Raw genomic sequence first — 25,428 nt, forward strand, 5'->3', positions numbered from 1 at the left:
TTTTTTGTTTGTTTTGAGACGGAGTCTCGCTCTGTCACCCAGGCTGGAGTGAGGAAGCCCTAATATATAATCTTCAGTCAACTGTTAATCTGGAAGCCTCACCACATTGCTTTTGGGATTAGCAGAATGCCATCCTGGGGAATCCCAGCAGAAAGGAAGAAAGGAGCACTGTCAGTCTTACTGGTCACCCCTGGCCAAGGCCCAGTCATGACCCTTCCTTGCATCTCCATTTGATCCCACCATAAACCTCAAGAAAAGTAAAAAGCATCATCATCTTAGGAAAAAGTGGCGGGGGGGGAGCTCAATATGTTGTTATGTTATAGCAAGACTCCAGATTATCTTTTTTTTTTTTAGACGGAGTCTCACTCTGTCGCCCAGGCTGGAGTGCAGTGGCACAATCTCGGCTCACTGCAAGCTCCGCCTCCTGGGTTCACGCCATTCTCCTGCCTCAGCCTCCCGAGTAGCTGGGACTGCAGGCTCCCACCACCACGCCCGACTAACTTTTTGTATTTTTTAATAGAGATGGGGTTTCACTGTGTTAGCCAGGATAGTCTCGTTCTCTTGACCTCGTCATCTGCCCGCCTTGGCCTCCCAAAGTGCTGGGATTACAGGCATGAGCCACCACGTCGGGCCTTGTGCAGTAAATTCTAAAAGCAATGCTCATATGGAAATGCAGGCATTTTGTGAGCAGTGCCTGGTTCCCTCCTGGCCGTGCAGCTGTGGGGCCTGGCTATCCTTACTCTCCAGTGCAGGTGGAGCTCCTGTGGAAAGCACAGAGGGTTTTGTTTCCAGGGCTATGAGTGCTGCCACTTGTCACTTGTATGCTTGCGCCAGGGCACCCAGTGGGGCAGGCGTGGAAGCTTGTTGCAGCACCACCATCCTCCCTGCCCTTGGAAACTAACACGACCTCAGCAGGACAGGCCATTTCTGGAAGGCAGCCTGTCCACATGGAGCACGTTGCCATGGATGGTATGATAGTGGTCAGCTGCATGGGTCATCTGGCCCAAGACTGGCCCAGGCATCTCTGATCTTAGGGCTGACAAGCACTGGACGAGGAGTAAGTGGTCTGGGCTCTGGCCCCAGTGACATCATGAGCTTGCAGTGGCCCTGAATAGCCGCCCCTGCTTCTGTGCCTTCTCTCTCTGCTTAGAAATGAGCCCTGCCGTCACGCTGGACCCTTCATCCACTCAATATTGTTCTTAAGTGGGTTCATTCTTTGAACACTGAAAACATATTATTTAAAAGGGAAACTGGCCGGGCGTGGTGGCTCACACCTGTAATCCCAGCACTTGGGGAGGCCGAGGCAGGTGGATTGCTTGAGCCCAGGAGTTCAAGACAATCCCAGGCACCATAGGGAGACGCTGTCTCTACAGAATATCAAAAAATTAGCTGGGAGCGGTGGTGCACGCCTGTAATCCCAGCTACTCAGGAGGCTGAGGCAGGAGGATTGCTTGAGCCCTGGAGGTTGAGGCTGCAGTGAGCTGTGATTGTACCACCGTACTCCAGCCTGGGAGACAGAGTGAAACTCCATCTCAAAAAATAAATATTTTATTTAAAAAACGAAGCTCTATGCAGCCACCTAAATGGAACACCTATATCATGTGCAGGTAACTGCAAAAGTAAATACAATGAAGACCAAAGCCAAAACAGATTATAAAGTTCTAGATAGACTTGGCTGCCCCCCTACATCTCGGCACCTGGGCTCTGCATTTATTGGGGTTAGGGGCGTGCTGGCCTGGAGCTGAGCCCTACTTCACCTACACAGGTGACTGGAAGATCTTTGAAGAGGGACGCTGTTTCCCAGCAGGTGAAGGCTGCCGTTGAACTCGGGGCTTTGCTCTAGGAAGGCCTGCCAGCCGGCGTGCCTCTGAGGAAATGCTCACCTGTGAGCAGGGAGCGCTCCCTAAAGCCTGGTGGTGGGATTCTCCCTCTCTCCACTGGGCCTCTCTCCACTGGGCTCCTTGTTCATGCGGCTGGAGACTGCCGAGGGTTTGGCTGCTGCTCAGGACCGCCTGGATTCCTCACAGAGAGTGGCAAGGAGGCACCAGGATACACCAGGAAATTCCCAGACCTGTAAGGTGGAAGGCCCAGGTTTGAGTCCTGCCTCTGGCACCAAGCCAGCTGGGGGACTTTATTATTCATGCAGTCTACAAATATTTATTGAGCATTTCCCGTGTGCCAGATACTGTGCCAGGGCTGGGTTTTGGCAGTAAACAAGATGGAAATGAAATTGCTTTGGCAATTTGGCAATCTGGCAATTTGGCAATGAATAAGATGGAAAATAAGATGGAAATCAAACCCCTTGCCCTAGTGGGGCTTTTACTGAAGTGACAGGAGATCGTCAGCAAGCAAGGAAACAAGTAGGAAACTTCCAAGTAGTGATATGGGATCAGAATAAGATGGGGTAATAGGATAGAGTGCCTAGGGAGCCAGCGTTAGATGGGGAGGTCAGGGAAGGCAGTGTCTGGAATATGGGTGTGATGCCTGGAGGCATAGCAGCCATTTTGTGACCATGAGGCAAGAAGCATGAGGACAAAAAACAACATAGCAAGGATGCTGCAGAGGGAGGTTGAGAAGAGCCTAGGCCTTTGATGACATCATTGCACCACTGCACAGACTCTGGACCTTCATCCTCCAGGCTTCATGATACATGAGATAAATGAAATGCCCTGTGAGTTAGGTTTTTCTAGCAGCTAAACATGTGTTAAACTAAAACAGACCTAAATGACAAGGAAGATCAAGCTAGGAGAATATGTAGAAGAATAACATTTCAGGTAGAGGGAACACATGTCCAAAGGCCCTGAGGCAGGAATAAGCTTGAAAGAGTTGACGAACATAAAGTCAGTGCAGCTGAAGTGTGATGAAGTGGAGGGACATGGGTAAGCAGAGGCAGCATTGGGGCCCTTGGGTTTTATCCCTCATGCAGTAAATAAGAGGGCATTGGGGACTTTTGAGCAGGAGAGAGACATGATGTGATTGAGGTTTTAGAAAGCTCTTTCTGGCTGCTGCATGGAGCCCACAGGGGGCAAGGCAGCAGTCAGGCCAAAAGGTCAAGTGAGGAGTGATGGACTCTGGCCTGATTCGGCCACAGCAGAGATGGAGTCTGGGGGCCATGCATATGATACACCACACACACCTCAACACACCCCCTTCTGCCCAGGCAGACCCAGGTTCTAGTCCTGACCCTGCCACTTGTCAGCTCTCAAACCTACCCATTTTCTCTCTCCTTACTCCCCCAATTGTAGTACAGAATGTCATCATCTCTCACCTAGCATCTGCCATGGCCTCCTCATCTGCCTTCCTACCTCTAGCCTTCATCCCTCCCATCCTTTCTCCACATCCCAGCCACAGTTATATATTTTTTCTTCTCTCTTTTTTCAGATAGAGGTTTACTGTGTCACCCAGGCTGGTCTCCAATTCCTGGGCTCAAGTAATCCTCCCACCTCAGCCTCCCAAAGTGTTGGCATTACAGGCGAGAGGCACTGTGCCTGGCCCAGCCACAGTAATTCTTTTAAAACAATACATTTAACCATACTGCTTCTCTGCTTAGAATCTTCTAGTGGAGCCTCAGCGTCAAGTCTAGATCCCTGGCCATGGCCTGTGTGTTTGTCAGGGCGTTGTCAGCTGTTGGAACAAATGGGCTGAGAAATGCTTCATAGTTGAGATGCAGTTCAGTCTGGTTCTTCCTCACTGTGGTGTGAAGTAGGTGTCTCTTGCCAGTGGATAGCTTTCCTCCACACGGTGATTCAGGGACCCAGGCTCCAACTGTCTTGTTCCCCTTCTGTATCCGGCCAGTTAAAGGGAAGCAGAGGTCAGGGAGGGGCCCTCCCACTCTTAGAAGCCTCAGTCCACCTCTGCTCACAATTGACTGCAGGGGGAGACTATGAAATAGTCTGTGTATCCAGGGAGGTCAGAAAATGGATTTTTAATGATTCACTATCAGTCTCAGCAACAGTCTGTCTTTCTGGCAATGAGATAGCAGTGTGCTCTTTCTTCTATCACACCCTCCCCCAGAGGGATGACCCCAAACCCCATCTGTCTCTGCCTGTGGCCCTGCACCTCCTGGAACATGCCATGCTCTCCGCTAGCACCATCCCGTGATCTCCAAGTAAAATCCAGTTCCTGCTCCCTCTGAACTGGCTGGGGGCAATTAAAGCTCTCATTAGGGAAGGGGGAACAGGGACACACAGCAGCCCCCACCCCACAATTGCAGAATCTGACTGGCGGTGTTGTGAAGCCCCTGTCCTACTCGTGGAGGGATTTCCCATCTCTGCTTTCTGGGAGGCCCCTCCTCATCCAGTTTTCTCCGTGGCGACATCTGAGGTGGGGACTACATGGTTTTTGCAGCTCTTTTCCTGCCTGTACAAGGGTAGAGGCCCAAGGCTTATTCTACAATGACAGGCTTTTGGTGTCTTTGGCAATACAATTCCCTCCAGATTTTAGGGAGTTTTCTTTCCAATAAGTTCCATGTGACCACACCCAAGGTACTTTTCTACTATCATCTTCCAGCAGCTTTATTTGTGTCTTTTTTTTTTTTTTTTTTTTTTTGAGACGGAGTCTCGCTCTGTCACCCAGGCTGGAGTGCAGTGGCGCAATCTCAGCTCACTGCAAGCTCTGCCTCCCGGGTTCACGCCATTCTCCTGCCTCAGCCTCTCCGAGTAGCTGGGACTACAGGCGCCCGCCACCACGCCCGGCTAATTTTTTTGTATTTTTAGTAGAGATGGGGTTTCACCGTGGTCTCGATCTCCTGACCTCATGATCCGCCCGCCTCGGCCTCCCAAAGTGCTGGGATTACAAGCGTGAGCCACCGCGCCCGGCCCCAGCAGCTTTATTTCTTTGCTTCCTCATTCCCATGTCTGTCTATGCTGCCTCTGTCTCTCTATTTACTGACACTGACCTTGAGAACATCTCAACAGTTAGTGGGGCAAGACCACCCACTTCATTTGATCGTTGCTGCAGGATTAAGGCCTTTGTCTTTAGACCTGAGAGTTTTAATGAGCCTTTGCTACTTAAAACCTTTTGATTTTTATTTCCTGCTATTTGAGATCCATTCGCAGTTCACTTTTCCAACACTACAAGGCCTCAAACTCTTCATATTTCCCTTTCTTCTGTTTCCACACTGTTTATATCTGCTTGAGTGCGTCTCTGTCTCACAATACCTTACTGTACACCAAAGGAATGACTAACATACTTTTTTTTTTTTTTTTTTTTTTTGAGACGGAATCTCGCTCTGTCTTCAGGCTGGAGTGCAGTGGTGCGATCTTTGCCCACTGCAACCTCCGCCTCCCGGTTTCAAGCGATTCTCCTGCCTCAGCCTCCCGAGTAGCTGGGACTACAGGCATGTGCCACCATGCCCAGCTAATTTTTGTATTTTTATTAGAGACGGGGTTTCACCATGTTGGCCAGGATGGTCTCGATCTCTTGACCTCGTCATCTGCCTTCCTCGGCCTCCCAAAGTGTTGGGATTACAGGCGTGAGCCACTGCGCCAGCCCAACATACATTTTTATTGCAGCTCACTCAGCCACCTTCCTCTGGAGCTACAGGCTTACTTCTCCCAGTCTGCCCTTCAAGCTATTGTAGGCTACAGCTCTAACAAACATTTCACCTCTGCATGACATGAGTCTCCCACTTTCCATTCTGCAACATCTATTTCCATGTTCCCTGCTGCCTGGACACTAAGCCAATGGTACGTATTTTAGGTTTCAAGTTATGGCAGCACTCTATTTTGATGTATTCATTAGTGCACACTATCTGCTGTAACAAATAGACCCCAAAATGCAGAATGATTAAAACACCACAGAGATGTGTTTCTCACATAAAAAGCCAGAGTGACAGCTCGTTAGTGGCATGTGGCTTTTCTCCTGAAGAGCTGAATGCAGTGATTTGGAAACCTGTGTTCTTTACAGTTAGTAGATTCACCCTTCCCAAGGCCTAGTAACCAATGGTATTCAGCAGTGGAGTGGGAAAGAGAAAGCCTGGAGACAGCCCATATCCATGCTCCTTGCAGAATGCAGACCTCAGGCCCCACCTGCTCTGTGGGTGGCAGAAGGTGCAGGTGTGTGCCTATGAGTGAAAACCCATTGAACTGCTAAGAATCTCTGCCACACTTCAGGGCTCTCCATCATCCAGCCATCCCACCTCTCCAGTCTCATCCCTTGACCTTCCCCCTGCCAGCCTCACTCATCTTCATTCGATTCCTCAAGGATGGCATGACTCTCTCATCTCTAGGTCTTTGCTCATTCTGGTTAGCCCACCTGGAGCCCTCTCCCCCTCACTGTTCTAGCCATTCACCCAGCCATCCATCCATCCACTCATCCACCAAACCATCCACCCACCTACTCATCCAGCCATCCACCCAGCCATCCATTCACCCACCCATCCACCCACTCATCTACCCATCCATCCATCCACCCAACCATCTATCCACCCACTCATCCGCTCATCCATCCATCCACCCACTCATCCACCCAGCCATTCATCCACCCACACTCATCCATCCATCCATGCCCCACCCATCCACCCACTCATCTACCCATCCATCCATCCACCCACTCACCCACCTACCCATCCATCCACTCATTCACTCATCCACCCACTCACCCATCCACCCACACATCCACTCATTCATCCATCCACCCACTCATCCACCCAGCCATCCATCCACCCACACCCATCCACTGATTCACCCACTCATCTGCCCATCCATCCATCCATCCATCCACCTACTCATCCATCCACCAGTCCATCTATCCATCTACCCATCCATCCATCCACTCACTCATCCATCCACTCACTCATCCACCCACTCCTCCATCCACCCACTCATCCACCAGTCCATCCATCCATCCACCCATCCATCACCCACTCATCTATCCACCAATCCATCCATCCACTCATCCATCCACCCACTCATCCACCCACACCCATCCATCCACCCACTCATCGCCCACTCACCTATCCACCCATCCATCCACCCACTCACCCATCCACCCACTCATCTACCCATCCATCTATCTACCCAATCATCTACCCACTCACCCATCCACCCTTTAATCCATACACTCACTCATCTACCCATCCATCTATCCACCCACCCACCCACCCATCCACCCAGTCATCCACCCAGCCATTCACCCACCCACCCATCCATCCACCATCCACCCACCTATCCACCAATTCACCCACCCACTCATCTATTCATTCATCCATTTACCCACCCATCCATCCATCCACCCACCCATCCACACACCCATCCACTAATTCACCCACCCACCCATCCAACAAATGTTTTGAACACTAAATGTGTGCCAGGCACTGATCCAGATGCTGGGATTCTGCAATGAACAAAACAAACAAACTCCTGCCCTCATGCAGTTTGTATTCTAGCTGGGAGAGACAATGAATAATAAACCAGATAAAATAAATAAATTATACATTGTGTAAGAAGAAATCAATGGCTGGAAAAAATAGGGCAGGGTAAGGGGATCAGAAGTGGAGGAGGAGGCAATTTAAATGTTGGGCAGGGGAGAACTGGGAAGGAAAGCCTCATCCAGAGGGTGATCACTGGGCACGGACCTGAAGGAGGTGGGGGAGGGAGCCATGAGCATATCTAGGGGAAGAGTGCCCTGGGCAGAGGGCATAGCCTCTGAGGTGGGAGCAGCTTTGCAGATATGAGGACCAGTAGGAGGCCCATATGGCTGGGGTGGAGTGAGAAAGGGGAAGAGTAGTGGGAGATGAGGTCAGAGACCATGAGGCCTGGATCCTGTGGGGCCTGCAGGCTGTGCCCCTTGCAAAGCTCCCTCATCTTTCAGGCCTCAGCCCACATCTCCTTCTTCAAGAGAGCCTTGCAGGTTCTCTGCATTGGGGCTGGGTGTGTCGCCTGTGTGTGCACCAATAGTCTGGTCACAGAGTTTCTTGCTACGTGTGTACTTTCTCATCCCCCTCCCCTGAACTCGGGTCTTGTGAAGATACAGCCCCATCTGCCTAGGTCACCCTCACTGAGCACGGTGTGGATGACATTGTATCTCCAAAGGGCAGTGCTCCACTTGAACAGGATGTAGGTTCTCTCCTCATGGCTTGTTGGGAAGTTTAATTGAGATGACCTAGTCCAGGGCACCTAGTTGAACTTTTTGTCTTAGTTGGCAGGTGAAACACCAATACATTTGTATGCCCTGGCTCTCCTTTCCTGGATTCCAGAATGGCCATGCAGAGGCTTATTCCTGCAGTCTCAGTGTCTTTCCACACCCAATGTATGACCCCATCATCAAGTTTCCTCCTGAATCAGGACAATTTTCAGGAACAAACCGCTCAAGGGGCCCCCTCTTTCAACTTCTGGGTTCCACCCTCTCCCTAATTCAGAAAATGATAGAATCTCACCCAACCAGATCTCCCACCTGACTCCATGTTTAATGGCCTGCAAGTGTCTCCCTCGACCCTCAGACAAGCTCTTCCCAAGGGGACCTTTTACTTTTAGCACTCCAGTGCATGATGTGCTGGTATTAGTGATGGCAGATGAGCTGGTATTGCTAATAACCATTCTCTCACCCATCCACACATCCATCCACCCACTTACCCATCCACCCACTCATCTACCCCTCCATCTATCAGCCAGTCATCTACCCACTATCCATCCATTCTTGGTCTGCCTGGTTCTGGGGCCTATCATCCTCTAGATGCTTTGCCTCAGCCTTGGTATCAATGGACTGGCATTTATGTCATATGCCACACCCCCTGCAGGCAAGAATATTTCTCCTTGCCCTGATTGTCTGTTGGTTGCCAGCCTTTCCCTCCTCTGATCACAGAGAGGCTGGAAGCCTGCAAACTATATTTGCTAGAGCCCTTACCAGTGGGCTTCCAATTTGTTTCTGCTGGTAGGAAGCACTGATCCATCAGAAGGCAGTAAAGTTCCTGGATCTGGGGTTATTTTTAGTGGTGGCAACAGCTGGCATGAACACCTGGGTCTTGTTCAGCCAGCAAGTTTCTACCAGGAGCACCCTAGCAAGCCCTGTGATCCCCAGACACTTCTGGGTGACACCTGTTCCTCCAGCCTCCATGTAAAAGCAGCTTCCTGCACTTACCAATATTTGGGCAATCTCACCTCTTCACTCTCGCTCCTCTCATCCTTCCAACAGTTTTCATAACCGGTCCCCTGCATTAAATCCACTCTGAAGTGCCTGGGCAATTTCCATTTTCCTGACTCTTCACTGACTGATAATGTCCTTGGTAGCAGGAATGACTTCCTAGAAATAGAGCCTTAATGCTGGAAATCGGGGATTGGTTATCTGCCTGGATTGGGCTGGAACGCAGTAATGACCTCACTGTCAGAGGGGATGTGGTACCCTGGAAAGTCACAGCATTCAGTGGCAAAACTAGTCCTCACAATATCACCTATTTTAAGCACCTGGGGTGAAGTGTCTCTTGAAGGCAAAGCTTGAGAGACCAAATGGCTGCAGCCCTTCATCATGTCATGGAGACAGCTGGAGAGACTGGTGGCTTCTGACTACACTGGAGTCAGAAGTGATAAACCCAGCTCAAAACATGGACAGAAAACCAGAGAGCATCTTTGACAACCAGAAAAGAATCTCTTTAATATCTTGTAGCCGTAAGACTGACACAACTGAAAACATAACCCTAAATTTGATCCTGCAAGTTGCAGTTACAACACAAGTTGAATTCACAGCCTTGCCGGAACTCTTATGTAAAATTTAGGGCATTGGATCTGGAAGGAGTGGGACCCTGAGAATCATTAAGGGATATTTGGGTGAACTTGAGCAAATCCAAGAACCCTGAACTGAGGAAGAGCAGTGTGAGTATATGGTCAGGGGCTCCATGAATATTCCTGCCTGCAACCCCAGCTTCACAGGCAATTCAGCCTTCTCCACACCGGCCCGGCACTGATTAGCTGCTCACCTTATGGCTCGAGGCAGGACCCACCGCAGCCTTGCAGCTGAGTGGGAAGCTGTATCTGTTTATTGCTTTCAAAGCCATCTGTCACAAGCAGACATAAGACCTCATATCACACAAGCTTGATGCCACCAAAAGGACGGAAGCTGGGCTGGGTCCTGAGCCCTTTGAGCAGTGTGGGCTTTGGCTTGTGACCCCCGACTCTGAGCCTCAGTATCATCTATCAAATAGGCCTAATAATGGGCGTGTCCCGGGACTGCTGTGAAGACGAAGTGGAATACGATTGCAACGGGGCCAGGTGAGGTGGCTCACGCCTGTAATCCCAACATTTTGGGAGGCCGAGGTGGGTGGATCATTTGAGGTCAGGAGTTCGAGACCAGCCTGGCCAACACGGTGAAACCCCGTCTCTACTAAAAATACAAAAATTAGGCAGGCATGGTGGCGGGCGCCTGTAATTACAGCTACTCAGGAAGCTGAGGCAGGAGAATTGCTTGAACTCGGGAAGTGGAGGTTGCAGTGAGCTGAGATCGCACCACTGCACTCCAGCCTGGGTGATAGAGCGAGACTCCCATCTCAAAAAAAAGAAAAAAATTGTAACAGGCCTCGCAATTTATCCTTCATTCTGAGTAGCCATATAACCCTGAGTGGGAACTAGGAGAAATTGTCCTCCAGCAGTCTGTTCCCTCCCTCAGTAGCTGGGGCGGAATGAGACATGGCCCTGGGCCTGGTGCAAGATTTTCACTTGTTTTGGAAGCATCTGCCACAGCTTTCCTTGATAGGCATGTGTTATCATGAGGTTGGACCTCACCTCCCTGCATTGGACCAGAAATCGTAAAGCGAGCGACTTCTTACGGCACAGTGGATCTCCTGTATGGCATCACTGCCCCTTCCTAGGAGACTGCACAAAGCCACTCTGCTTCATAGCTGGGCTGTGGCCTCGGGGGCTTTTGTGCCTGGAGGTGGCAGGGAACTGTGGTGTGGGGGCTGGGCCAACCAGGAAGGCAGAGCCACCCAGACTGGGGTCTGGGTTCCTGAAGTCACTGTTATCCTGCATGGAGACCTCAGCCAAGCCCCAGTGACACACAGGGTCTCGCTCTCCCCACTGAAGGCTGTGCTGAGGGCTGAGTGAAAAAGAGGCCAGACACCAGAGAGAGAAGCCCACCTCCCCCTCCCCACCTCGACCTCCACACCAGTTAAGGCTGACCGGCAGGTTGCTGTGGGGGAAGCGACAGAGTGCAGACAGCACTGAATGCCAGGCCACACCTTTTATGGAAACGTTCCTCTGAGACCTGTTGATGAGCCTGGAGAATGAGGAAGGGGGCAGTCCAGGGGCCAGCTGGGTCCACACCCTGCCGCGGGCCCTGAGGAGGGAAGGCACGAGTCACTGCCTATTTTGACCGGGCAAGAAATAGAAACCCTCAGGGTGAGGCGGGCAGGAAAGCAGCTCTGTGGGAGACCTGCAGGCCCCTGAACATCCCCTGCCCCACTCAGGCTCTCACCCAGGTGCATAAACCAGCCCCATGTGGCGGCATCCTCGCCAAGGACTCCCACGTGACCCGACAGGAGGGGTGAGACTGGGCTGCCAGGCAGACGGGGTAGCACCAGACGGGATGGGCTGGGGGTTCCAGGGCATAGTGTCTGTGGCAACCCAACCTTGGGAGACGTTATTGCTGTGCTGGAGACCTTGGGCCAGGCCCCTCGAAGCCCTGCCTAGCCCCCTGGTGTGGGTTAGCAGTACTTTAAGGCAGCCCAAGGTGAGGAGGCCAGGTCATACCTGCGGGAGCTTGGACCAGGCCTCCTGAGAAAGCCCTAGTCTCAGTTCCTGGGCCCAGGGCCTCTGCAGGCCTCCACCACCCCATGCTGCCTAGTTCAAGTATTTGTTGTGGGCTGGCCAGATCGAGAGTCACCTGCTAGAACACAGGAGTAGGAATCTTAGGTGGGAGTGGGAACAGGGTGGGGCCAGGCCCATTCCCTCCTGGCTCTCAAGGTCCATGCTGGCCCTCAGGGGCTTTCCTGTGGGGGGCTCCTTGTGCTGCCACTGCAAGGGACCCTCCTGCGGATGGGCTGGAGGCCACAGGGACATGGCCCCAGCTCACTGAGCTCCCGGGTGCTCATGATGGACTATGTGCTTGAACTTGGGGAGAGACGTGTGGATGGGAAGGGGGTGACCTTAGGGAGGGGAAAGGAGGCCCCTAGCCCTGCTGCCCCGGGACAGTAAGGGGAAGGCCCAGGCCTGGCTACCCATCCTCTGTGCCTACAATCTGCTCTTTCCTTAAATTCTGCCAGCAATAGGCCACCCCTAGCCCTGGAGGGGACCCGGAGCAGCTCAGCCCACCTCCTGCCAGCTGCGTCTCCCTGGAAGCCCAGGGCCTTCTCCGACCTCTCACACAAGCCCTTTGCAAAAGAGCTGACTTCCCGGAGGCCAGGGCAGGAGCATCTGCCACAGGGCAAGGGCCAGGGATGTGGGGGGTACTCAGGATGGTGACCCCTGCTGGTCCATGCTGTGACCCACCGCAGGGGTTTTGAGGAGACTCCAGGGCTCGGGAACCCCCATCAGCAGGCTGCCAGGCCTCCCTGCACATGCAGGTCTCTGTGGTCCTGCGTCCAGGCAGGAAGGCCCCTGGGCTGCTGTGGCTGGAGAAGGAATGCGGGGGGTCTCAGTGCCAAGACTGGGGATAGCAAGGAGGTGAGTGGAAAATGCAACCACAGGCCAGCCAGCGCCTGTGCATCGAGTCAAAGGGAGGAGTCAGCATGGCAACCACTGCCCCTGCACCGGGGGAAGAAGGCATGGGGGTCCTGGTCACCCTCTCCCTGTACTGCCCAGAGCCCAGCCTGACTCCCCCCGAAGCCTGGCAGGGATGCATCACTCCCAAGGGATGTGGTGTTGACTAACAAATGTCTCAGCCCTAAAGGGCCCCTGGCTCCAGGTCACCCTCCAGCTCTACAGAAGAGCAGGGACGAATCTGACCCGTTAGCGCTGACACAAGAGGGCAGGACCTGAGCCAGCCCCAGGGGAAGCCAGCATGCCCCGGAAAATCTGGTCCCACCAAAGCGTGCTGGTGTGTCTCCCAGGCTGCACCCAGGAAGGCTGGGTTGGGGAGAAGCCCAGGGCCAGATGGGCAGCAAAGTGTATCTGGCTGTAGGCAGCCACAAAAGAGGACACTGATGTCTGGCAGCAGCACAGAAACCCCTGTGGCTGATGTTTCTTCCTCTTGGATGCTGAGGGCGGTTTTTGGAGAATAGCCTTGCTCCCACCCCAGCTCCAAGGCATCTCCTTGGAGAAGGCTCAGGCAGGTGGCCAAGGCCAGCAAGGGGCGGGCCTGCAGCTGCTCAGGCCCCCTTGGAGCTCCTCCCAGCAGACAGGGGTATAGGGGATAGCAGCCCATGGGGATGGGGCCCTGGTTTCCTGCAGAACCTACATGAGAGGCCAAAATAAAGATGGGGGTACTAAGGAGAGGAAAACACCCCCGGCACCCACCACCAGCCTGCCTGTAGACCGCATCCTGTGTGTTCACGTGTGAACCGCACGTGCAGTTGAGCCTGGCCGGTGCTCACTCCTTCACTCTGCTGGTCTCTGTCAGGGAGAGCTGACCCTTTCCAGGGCCCTGCCGGCACTGGGCATGGGGTTCTGAGAAAGGGGCAGCGCCGGTGGCAGGTGGGGTCTGGCACTGCCACCCTCAGAAGCTGGCACACGAGGTTTCTTATTGCTCCTCTTGGCTCTGGAGCACACCTTCCTAATTTCCAGAAAGGACACAGGCCCAGGAGAGGTGGCAGCAGGGGTTCCGCATTGGCCCTCCTGCTGATCTCCGAGTGGAGCCCGGCGGGTGGGATGCAGGCTGGCTCTAGCCCCTACGTGCGACCCACAGGCCTCCCAGGAAGCCGCTGGTCTCTGCAGAGTGGGAGCTGCCGGGACTACCTGGCCTCCTTGCCGCCTCGGTTACCAGGTCACCGCCCATCATTCGATGAGTGTCCTTACAAAAATAACTCTGAGTCTGTTCCCAGTGGGACCAGGTTCCTGAGAGCACGTGGGGCCGGGCAAAGGCCACGTGAAAGAGTCCGGCAGGGAGCGCTCCCACCTGCAGGCCAGGGTTATGGCTGCAGGCGCTCCAGGTACTGCGGCAGGGGGTTCTCCTTGACGTACTTCTGGATGTACCAGCAGGTGAGATGGGCCTTCAGGTCCTCCTCCACCACGAAGTCCAGGGCAGCCTGGGAGCCGGGCAGAGAGGAGAGTGGTCAGGGCCTACAGCTGGCACCAGAAGGTGGCATTGTCTGCTCCCTCCCCAGGCCTGGCTCCCTGGCCACCCTTCCACTTTGCCCAGGTCAGTAACTCCCTTGAGTTTCAGTGTCACCTGGGATGATCCCCACAGACTGGTCCGGTACACAAGGGAAAAACACATCACCTCTCCCCTACAAGCCCCCTTGCCCCAGGCAGCATGGAGGGCAAAGTTTGCCCTTCAATTCTGCTGGCAGGGTGGGGGTGGAGGAGGGGAAGCCAGCAGACAGCCCAGCTAAGTCCCAGCAGCAGCCCTCAGGGGACTGATGGTCATTCTCTCTTCTTTGCTCTGGCTGTAACTCCCTTCATTAAGCCCAAACCTGCTATCCAGGCAGCCTGGGGTTTGGGATGCCCTGAGGATGAAGGGGTTGGGGGCAGGAATGGGGCTCCCGTGAAGCACCTGCCACACAGGAGGTGTGTGAAGATCTTGGAGGCTCAGCCACGACAGGGTCTTGCAGAACAGGAGCCTGGGCCCAGAAAAGCTGCTACCGGCCCAGAAAGGACCCAGGGCCAAGAAGCAGGCTGAACTGGCCACCAGGGCCACCGTCTCCTTGGAGGGAGGGTGGCAGCCCCCATGTCCCTGTCCCCACCTGGCCCTGCCACCTGCCTGCCTTACCTTGGCAAGGTGCTTGGCGATGCCACGCCCACGGTAGGCATCTGGGACCTCGGTGTGCTGCAGGTCCACGATCCGCTTGCCCACGTACTCATAGAGCAGGACGGCCCGGTCATGACATCCTGGGGGTTGTGGAGACAGGTAAGCCTATGCTGACTCTCATCCCAGCGGACTCAGGCACCGAGGCTGGGGTGGAGGGACAGGCATTTGGAGCCATTCAGCTGCTACAGCTGAATCCTGAATAGCCTCTCAGTGCCTCAGTCTCCTCATCCATAAAGTGGGGATACAATAAAATGTCCTTCATAGGGTGGTTTGGAGGATTAAATGAGGTAACCTCTGTGACATGCTTACAGCCATACCGAGAACACTTGAGCCCCACATGAACCTTTGCTACTGCGTCAGTCCTAGCAGCATCCCAGGGCCCTGCCACCCCTTTCTGTAGCCCTGCTCTCTGCATCCCCACCCCACCACATCTCTGGATCTGCGAGTCCCAGGACCCAGCACTGGACACAGAACAGGGCTCAGCAAATCTGCAACTAAAGCAGAGCATGCAGAGATTAGAGAGGCGGCGCTGTGCCACACATCAGGACCACATGCTGGACCCTGACAGAGATGCAGCAGGAAAGATCAGAGGCCTGTGGCAGAGTTCATGAGAAACTGACACTGGACACAGGAGGCAGGAACAAACGGGTTTTCACACTCTACCAGGCCTGCCAGGCCTGGAGCTCACCAGTCCACCCCAAACTCCTGCTGGGCAAACAATTAACTGAAGTTCTTCCTAATCACAGTTTTTAGTGTCTCATCTGTTTGTCTGTCCACCTACCCATCCATCAACCCACCCATCCACTTACCCATCCACCAAATGTTTCCTGAGCCCCAGGTACTGTTTCAGATGCTGGGAGTATAGCAACAAACAACCTAGACAAGGAGTCCTACCTCCATGAAACCGGAAGGGGAGAAAGAATAAATATGAAAAGCAAGTGATGTGTAGGATGCCAGGGAATGGGGGCAGGTGAAGACAGGAAGGAGAGGGCACCAGCCATTCTGAGCGAATGGTGTTCTAGGCAGAGAACAGCCAGTGCAAAGGCTCTGAGGCAGGAATAGGCCTGAATGAGGGGCAGCTGGAGTGGGGTGGGTGAGGGGAAGGGCAGAGATGGGGGCAGGGAGGCGATAGGGCAGGTCCTGCAGAGCCTCCTAAGCCTTCTGAGCTGGGCGCCACTAGAAGGCCCTCAGCAAAGGGACAGATGTGATTCACTCTTTAAAATCAGCTGTGCTTCACGTGTTTTAACTTCAAAGCCCCAGAGAATCTGCCGTTAAAGCCTGTGCTGGGCGACACGAGGGGAAGGCTGACAGGCCAAGAGGTCCAACCACTAGTCCAGGGCCACTGGAACTGGGGCCAATGGCAGCAAGGAGGCCTTCTGGCCCTTGGTCTCTCCTGTGATTCTCCCCAAAGCCTCAGGAAAGTGGCTACAATTCATCTCCCCATTTCCAGATGAGGAACTACTGAGATCCAGGGATCCAAGTCACACAGCAGGCCAAGATGACGCTGGAGCCCAGGCCTGCAGGTCCTGAGCCGCAGCCATTCTTTCTGCTCCGCCGACACACCTGCTACTTCCTGCACCCGCCATCGCCTAGGCACTTCCCTCTGCCTGATGCCCCTTCTCCGTTCCTGCCAGGCCCAGCTGAGGGTTCCCCAGCCCCACTCCCGCCACGGGCCCTGCTGCCTCCTCCTTGTGCGCCTGACTGTCCTTCTGTGGACTGTGCCTGCCACCCTGGCCAATGCCCAGCTGTGGCCACTGCCGCCTGTCCTGGGTGCACAGCAAGGATGTAGTTCTTGGCTCCCCACCTGCTGGGGTTAATTCAACTCACAGGACAGGAGAGCAGAGATCGGAGGCTATTCTGGGACTGACCCGGTCACCAAGGGAGCTACCTACCTAGCCTGGCCGTTTAATTACCCCAGGCTCATTGAGGGCCTGCTGTGTTCCAGTAGGGTTTGGGCTGCAGGGCAGGCAGCAGCGAACAAAACTGATGAAACTCTTCCTCATGGAGATCTTACCTACTGATGAAGACATACAATAAGTAATATCATTATAAATAATACAGGGGCTGGGCATGGTGGCTCATGTCTGTAATCCCAGCACTTTAGGAGGCAGAGGTAGGAGGATCGCTTGAGCCCAGGAGCTTGAGACCAACCTGGGCAACATGATGACCCAGTCGCTACAAAAATAAAAATAAAGTTGGCCAGGCACGGTGACCCACTCCTATAATCCCAGCACTTTGGGAAGCCGAGGCGGATGGATCACCTGAGGTCAGGAGATCGAGACCAGCCTGGCCAACATGGTGAAACCCCATCTCTACTAAAGATACAAAAATTAGCCAGGCATGGTAGTGGGTGCTTGTAATCCCAGCTACTTGGGAGGCTGAGGCAGGAGAATCACTTGAACCTGGGAGGCAGAGGTTGCAGTGAGCTAAGACCACACCATTGCACTCCAGGCTGGGCAACAAGGGCAAAACTCCACCTCAAAAAAAAAAAAAAAAAGCTGAGCATGGTGGTACACACCTATGGTCCCGGCTATTTGGGAGGCTGAGGCGGGAGAATCACTTGAGCCCAGGAGTTCGGGGCTGCAGTGAGATATGATCGTATCACTGCATTCCAGCCTGGGTGACAGTGAGACCCTGTCTTTAAATAAATACATACATCACAGAGGGCACACAGGTGATAAGCTGACAGGTGCCAAGGATCACTACACAGCAGAGGAGGGGTGGGGAGGGGCAGGGCTGCAGGGACCCCAAAGGACACATGGGGTATGAGCCGTCCACTGGCGAGAACAGCATGTGCAAAGGCCCTGGAGTAGGAGGTTGAAGGAAGAGCAAGGAGGCCAGAGTGGCTGGGCCCAAACAAGCCGGGAGTGAGGGTTGGGAAGCCAAGTCAGAGATCCTAAGGCCAGACCACACAGGGCCCTGCAAGCCACCAAAAAGACCACAAGCTTTTGCTCCAGCAGTCTCTGCAGAGCAGGAAGGTGGATACAAGAAGCGTGGCAAGCTCATTACTGCTCCTCTGTGCACGCCCTACGTCAGTGTTTCTGGAGTAGCCACCTGGGCCATGGATGGACCTGACCCTGGGAGTCCTCACAACTTCTCTGCCTCCCATTGGCCCTCAGTGATCGCACAGCTCGGCCACTACCATATTCCAGGCACCCAGCTCAGGGTAGACACCCAAGAAATATTTGTCCAACTAAAACAACTGCTGTTCTGTCTCTGCCAGACACACACTAGGGCCCCGTGGCAGACCTGTGGACAACTGGCTGGACCAGCATGCTGGTCTTCCCACAGCCGGGCCTGCACCTCAGGCTGTGGCTCCCTCCTGGGAGCAGGACAGGAGCAGTGGTGGCCCAAGCATGTGCAGCCCCAGCACGGGGCAGGCTCGTGCTCTGCTCTCTGATCCTCACAACCATCCCACTAAACAGGTAGGATTCTCACAGCCCCGTGTACAGATGGGCAAACCGAGGCCCAGGAGGGAGGAAGATGGTGGTGATCATCCCGGGACAGGTCAGGTCTCTGGGGCAGAGAGGTGTCGGGACTGGTGTAAGATCACCTGGCAGAGTTGAGACTGGAACTGAGGGTCCTGCCCTGCCCTAGGCTTGCTCCTGTGGCTCCCAAGTGACAAGTCCTGAATCCCCTGTGCTAGTCTGAGGTCTGGAGCTCTCAAGGCAGCTCTTAGAGCCTCGCCCAGATAAGGGCCTGGGGCCTGGATCAGGCCCAGAGGCTGTGCCTGTGTCACTGTGAGCTGAGACAACAGGATCCACGGTGCCCAGAAGTGAAAGTGTGGCTGACGGTGCTGCTCTGGTGTCCTGCTGTCCCATCATGGGGGCTGCGGGCGGTCAGGGGAGGCCTCTGGGCAGGTGACGTTTGGGCTCACTTGGAATGAGAGTCACGGAGGTGTGTGGAGTTGACTGGGGATAGGGCTGAGTCAAAGGAGGGTCTTCAGGCTGAAAGGGGAACAGAGGGCATCTGGGGTGGCCACGGTGGTGGTGGGGCTGCATGTGAGGAAAAGACCGAGTTTAAATGGACACCCTACATGGGCCAGACCACATGGCACTGGGCCGGCGAGGAGCCAGGCTCCTGGGCAGCAACCTCGGAGCATCTGGCCAGGACCTGAACCCCACCTTGGAGGGCCTTCAAAGGCCACCCAGTCACAAGTGTTACACCCACGACACAGGCCACAAATGCAATACTGGTCCTCACGCTCAACTCCTTGTCCTGCCCCAAACCTGCCTGGACATCCCAGGAAAATGCCCAAGTCCCCAAAGCTTGACCAAGGTCCTTGGCTCCTCCTCGCCTTTTCTCATCTGACCCGACCCTCGGCAGGACGGTGGACACGGCTTTCTAAACATGCCTGGGTCCAGCTGCCTCTCTGGCCTCCCTGCCTTGGTGGCTGCTCCCCTGCCTGCCATCTTTCTGCCCAGGGCCTCCAGGGACCCTTCCTTCTCATTCCAGGTGAGCCCAAAGGTCATGTGCCCAGAAGCCTCCCCTGACCGACTGCAGCCCCCATGATGGGACAGCAGGACACCAGGGCAGCACTGTCAGCCACGCTTTCACTTCTGGGCACTGTGGATCCTGCTGTCTTGGCTCACAGTGACACAGGCACAGCCTCTGGGCCTGGCCCAGGCCCTTATCTGGGCGAGGCTCTAAGAGCTGCCTTGAGAGCTCCAGACCTCAGACTAGCACAGGGGGGCAGTACTTGTCACTTGGGAGCCACAGGAGCAAGCCTAGGGCAGGGCAGGGCCCTCAGTTCCAGTCTCAACTCTGCCAGGTGACCTTATGCCAGTCCTGACACTCCTCTGCCCCAGAGGCCTCACCTGTCCCTGGATGATCACAACCACCCTCCTCCCTCCTGGGCCTGAGAACCCCACCAGCATCATGTGACTGGTTTGGGAAAAGTTAAAGCTACACTGCTCGTGGGGGACCCGTCCCTGGGCCTCTGCACCCCCATGCTCTCTCTGCCTCTCCCCAACCTCGGGACCAAAGGAGGACAGGAAATTGTCAGGGGAAGCGATCACAGAGAAAGACCAAAGCTTGCAGAGAGGCGACAGGGGCAGGACCTCTGGGAGATATGGAGTCTGCAGAAGGCATTGACCTCTGCTTTCTCCACTCGGCCCACACTGACCCCGCAAGGAGAGCTGGCAGATCAAAACTCGAATATACGGATGAGGAGACTGAGGCAGATGGAGGCAGAGCCCAGGCTGCCGGAGCTGTGGCACCGGACAAGGACAAGCAGACACCCTGGCCGGCTTTTCTGGCACCTCCGTAAGTAGAGCCTGGATCAGGGAGGTGCCACATGTTGGTAGTTCATTGATAGATTAGGCAGAGGGAGCTGTGAGCCTGGAGAAGCTCAACCATAGGTCCCTCCCCTCCCCCAGAGGACCCTGGTCCAGCCCAGCCCAACACAGCCAGCGGCCTCATATTGGGGCTGTGATCTGAGCACCTCCCAAAGCCTGGGGCTGTGGTCTTAGCTCCACTGCATCCAGGGGTGCTGAGGGAGGCCAGGGGCAGCAGCTGACTCTCTGGGGTCTCAGTCTTCCTGGCTGCAAAATGGGGGTTACGGAGGACACAGAAAGTTCCAGGGTTCTGCATCCCTCAAGTGTTCCTTTCCTTGCAGCAAGTAGGACACTCAGCCCTGCCTGTGAGGGAAAGGGAAGGCTAAGGAAGGGGCTTCCCAGGAGGTGGGGGTCTCTTCCAGTTGTCTCCAACCTTCAGAAACCGTCCTCAGATGGAGGCTAGGGGCTTGATTCTGGCTTAGCTGCCTACAGGCTGTGCGCCTTGGTTTCCCCATCTGTAAAGTGATGACAAGCTTGCATTTCAGAACCGGGATGTGGCATCAGACAAGCCCGAGCTCAAGCCTTCTCTCATCACCCACAAGCAAGTCACAGCCATGCTTCCTTTCACATCTGTCCAAGATCTAGACGTTTCTCCCAAACCTGTTTGCAATACCTGGACTAGTAAAGTAACCACCTCCCTGCTCTGTCCTGGTCCCCACAGTTTGCTCCCCTTAGAGCAGCAGCCAGAGGGAGCCAGGGCATCCCATCTGTCTTCTGCTCGGGAGCCTCAAAGTCAAAGCCGAGCCCATAGGACAACAGCTTCCAGGCCCTGCACCACCTGCTCCCCATGACCTCTTGACCCATCCTGCACACGCCAGGCATCACAGGCACTGCAGAGCCTTTGCTTTTGCTGTTCCCTCCACTTGGAACACTCTTCCCTGTTGTAGCTCTGTTTCTTGCCTCCTTCAGGTCTTCGCTTCAGTGGTACCCTCCAGGGAGGGGCCTTCCTGGACACATGATTCTAAATAGCAACCCTGCCCAACACAGCCTCCCCTCTGCCCCCTGCACCTCTCATGAAAGCCCTTGTTTTCCAGGATACAATAAAACTGACTCTATTTCTTGTCCATTTCCCTCTCTAAACTGTCAGCCCCATGAGACCCCGACACCTTAAAGAGTGCTTGGTACAATGGTAGGCGCTCAACAAATACTTACGGGGTGAATCACAGCTCTTCCACCTCTGTGGTGCAAGACTTTGGGCAAGTCATTTCACTTCCCCATGCCTCAGTCTCCCCATCTGTATATGGGAAATGCAGTTTCCCCTCACCCTGTGCTGTGTGGCTATGGAATAAAGTGACTCCAGGTGCCCAGGGCCTCTTAGAACACTGTAAGTGCTTAATAAACGAAGGTGCTCAAACATTTTCCCTCACTCAGAACCAGAGCTCGCAGGAAGAGAATCAGCCTAGCTCTGCTATGTGGACAGCCTAGGAACAATTCTGCACCAGGAGCCTAGGGCTACCTGACCCCTCAGCCTCAGTGTTTCTCTCTCTCAGTGGGCACAACAGCACCAGCCTCCAGGCTTGCCTTACAGGTCGGGAATGATACCACAGTCTGTTGTCCTCCTCAGCTCAGGGAGGCCTGGGCTTAGACTCAGACAACCCCTCTCTGGTCCCAAGACACACACCCAAACCCAGTGGGGCCTGGAAGCCCAGAAGAGCCCCACCCTGTGCTGCATAGCCACTCCCTTGGGGGCCTCTGGCCTCTCTCTTCTTTCTCCCCTGGGCTTGGCTGGGGAGATGCCCAGCCACATCTGTGGTCAGCTATCTGGGCAGTGAATTCCAGAAGGGGGTAAGTTTAGAAATATGGCTGGGCATGTCCAGCCCTGACCACGGCCAGCTCTGGAGGGCTGTCCTTTGGCTGTACCCACTTGGAAGAGAAAGAAAAAAAAAAACACAACCCAAATGTATCCCCTTTTTTCTGTCTCTGAGTATAATGGGCCTCCCGAGCCCACAAGGGAACCAGAGGCTGCTCTGGAACCTCAGAAGAGAGGATTTGAAAGCTATGAGGCCTCTCTCCCAGAGTCGCCAGGGCCCCAAGTGTCGTGGCCAGCTAAGCTCTGCCGGCACCACAGCAGTAGCAGGACTTGCCTCTGCCTGGTGGTGTAGGGTTGGTTGGGCCAATGGCGAAGTTCTGGGTGATGCTGGGCAATCACTTCCTAAGGTCCCTAGCCTTAGTTTCCTCATCTGTAACACGGGGTGGTATGTCACAACATTGTCAGGGTATTGTGACAGTCCCATCCACAAAGCTGTAGTGAGGCCTGGCTCGACACTCGGCACATTCCAAATGGCCATCGGAGATCTGCCAGAGGCCCCTCCTGGCTGAAGCCAAATGTGGGTCGCAGGAGCTCCACCGTTCAGGGAGTCAGATCAGTCAGGATGCCATCCCAGCTCTGCCCAACTCTCAGCCTGACCTCTCGAAAGCCTTTCCCTTTCCTGGCCCTCCACCTTCCCTTCTTGAAAATGGGCACAGTGGCCCCTAAGGACCGGTCCAGCTTGGACATTCCCACTGGTGGGAGGTGGGCCACAGGGAGTTCATAGCCCTCCTTTTTGTAGTTCTATTTCCTACCTGTAGGACCTCCTGACGGGGGATGGGCTAATCAAAACTTCTCTATACTAGCAGGGCGTGGTGGCTCACTCCTGTAATCCCAGCACTTTGGGAGACCATGGCAGGTGGATCACCTGAGGTCAGGAATTCAAGACCAGCCTGGCCAACATGGTGAAAGCCTGTCTCTAACACAAAAATTAGCTGGGCATGTTGGTGGGTGCCTGTAGTCCCAGCTACTCGGGAGGCTGAGGCAGGAGAATCACTTGAACCCAGGAGGCAGAGGTTGCAGTGAGCCTAGATTGTGCCACAGGAACTCCAGCCTGGGCGACAGAGTGAGACTCCTTCTCAAAAAACAAAAACAAAACAAAAACAAAAACTTCTATACGCTAAAGGAGAACTTGCCCTTGCTTTCTGGTTTCACAAATCACGATCGGGCCACGTTTACCAGCACTTACTAATGCCCCATGAGCTGGTCTGATCCTTTACATTTGTTACATACGGTCTCTCATCCTTACAACTAGCCAATGGGGTGTGCACTGGTATTATTCCCATTACAGAGAGGGAGAAACTGAGGCACACAGAAGTGAGGCAAATGGCCAGTCCCAGAGCCACTAAAGTCTTGATAGTGATAGCCATCCCCCCCCCCACACGCACTCCCCCCAAGGGACCACAAGCCCCTTTCGCGGTCAGCCCCAGGTCCGCAGGCCTCCCCCGCGCAGAAAGACTAAGATTCCCAGGGGCAGCAAGAAGCCATATAACACCCGCAGAAGGAGACAGGTCACGGCTGACCAACTTTCCAGGATCTCAAACAGGAGCCTTCAGTGGGTGCCCAACAGCCGTGAACAACTGGGCCTGAGCAGGTGCGGGTCCCCTGTGGCTCAGACTGGGGACCCGCGCTGCCCCAGCTCCTGCCTCTGCCTTTCCAGGGTCCCCTGTCCGCTCTGGCCCCTGCTCTCCCGGTTAGTCTGCCCCCGCCCAGCCCGTTCCACTTCCCGGATAGCCGGCCGCGCCCCCACCTGGCCCCGAGCGCCACCCGGCCCGCGCCCGGAGCTCCGGGCGCCCGGGACCACCCCGCGGCGCGCGCTCGCAACAGCCTTCCCGGGCGGCGGGCCGGGGCCGGGCCGCGGGCGCGCGAGGGACGGGCACCCAGCAAGGGGGCGGCCCCGGCGGGCCCCGCTCGCTCGCAGACAAAAGGTCGGGGCGGGCCGGGGCCGCGTTACCGTTGAGCCGGACAGTGAACTGGCGGCGCCGCCGGTCATGCTCCACGCGGATAGGGCAGCCCTGCTCTAGCGCGCCCAGCGGCACGGCGGCCGCCGAGTGCGCCATCTGCGCGCGGGGCTGCGGCGCGGCGCCGGCGGGGGCCGGGGCCCGCGGGGAGGGCTCAGGCGCGCGGCGGGGCTCGGGCGCGGGCGCAGGCGGCAGGCGGTGGGGTCGTTAGGGCCCGGAGACCGCAGGCGGCGGCGCTGAAACTGACACTCGGCGGCGGCGGCGGCGGCGGCGGCAGCAACGAAAAGGAGGGGTGGGGGGCCAGGAAATCAGCTGTGAGGTCACGTGCGGCGCGCAGCCAGTGGACGCGCGGCCTTTTTGTTTTGATACATTCCAGTCACCTCTTAAAGGGGCCGCGCCGGCCGCGTTCCTCTCGCAGCCCCAAACAAAACAACACGGGCCGCCGCCGTGCCGGGCTACTTTTCCCTCTTGTGTTTGTCCCTCGTGCAACTTTGGGACCCCCGCAAGGAGCCTTCTAAAAAAGACGTAACAACCTGTATGGACATTCTAATCGTCCCCAAGGCAGCCACCATTTATTAAGCACTTGCTGTGTGCTGTGTATAGCAAAGCCCTGGCGCACAGGAAGCGCTCAGTAAACACTGCGCTGAGATTTATCACCAGAATCCTGAGAAATAGGTATGCTTGACTCCATTTTACAGATGAGCAAATACAGGCTAAGGCAGTGAAAGACATGCATAAGTTCTCACGCAGCTGAAGCCCTGGGGCTACTGGTGCTAGGAGTGAGCACCCACCCGTGTGGGCAGCTTGGGTGGCTCCTGGCTACTGGGAAGGAATTGTCCTGTGAAGCCTTGTTTGGGATAGGAGTGAAATGCCACCTCTCCCAAAGAGAGGCGTAAATGCGGGAAGAGGCCTTGGGGATCCCTGGATCCACTCCATAGATGGGGAGGCTGAATCCCAGAAAGGAGCAGAGACTTGCTTGAAGGCACACAGGACTGTTGGGGCTCAGACTTCTTTGAAAGTCGACTTAATTAGGCTCCTCAGGGCTCAACCTTAGTTCCAAACCTTCCCCTCTTGCTCACCTGAAGGGGCACTCCTGTTGCCCATAGCTGTGCAGTGAATCACACAGGTTACTTTTAATATTTTGCTAATTACGGTGCAAACTTGATGTTCACACCCGTGTGACCACCATCCAAATCAAAATGCAGAACACTGGTGGTTCCCTAGGGCCCTCTTCCAAGCAATGCCCTACCCTTTGAGGTAACCCACTATCCCTGACTTCTAGCATTGTTGACTAATTAAGTTTCTCCAGACCATCATGTAAACAGAATCATACAATATGTACTGTTTTATTTTATTTTAAGACGGAGTCTCGCTCTGTCGCCCAGGCCGGAGTGCAGTGGCTTGATCTCGGCTCACTGCAGCCTCTGCCTCCTGGGTTCAAGCGATTCTCCTGCCTCAGCCTCCCGAGGAGCTAGGACTACAGGCCTACACC

General features: G+C 55.0%; 1 protein-coding gene across 1 annotated transcript; it reads right to left on the bottom strand.

The window, feature by feature from the left end:
- Positions 1–9,562: 9,562 nt before the first annotated feature.
- Positions 9,563–24,227, bottom strand: NATD1 (N-acetyltransferase domain containing 1). The gene is made up of 3 exons (XM_030827423.1): positions 23,930–24,227; positions 14,794–14,912; positions 9,563–14,110 (listed from the first exon to the last, which is right to left on the bottom strand). Exons 1-3 carry the CDS (start codon positions 24,033–24,035, stop codon positions 13,994–13,996), a joined length of 342 nt encoding a protein of 113 aa, XP_030683283.1. The 5' UTR covers positions 24,036–24,227; the 3' UTR covers positions 9,563–13,993.
- Positions 24,228–25,428: the final 1,201 nt, after the last annotated feature.

Source organism: Nomascus leucogenys, chromosome 14, assembly GCF_006542625.1.
Source record: "Nomascus leucogenys isolate Asia chromosome 14, Asia_NLE_v1, whole genome shotgun sequence".
NCBI classification, from domain to species: Eukaryota; Metazoa; Chordata; class Mammalia; order Primates; family Hylobatidae; genus Nomascus; species Nomascus leucogenys.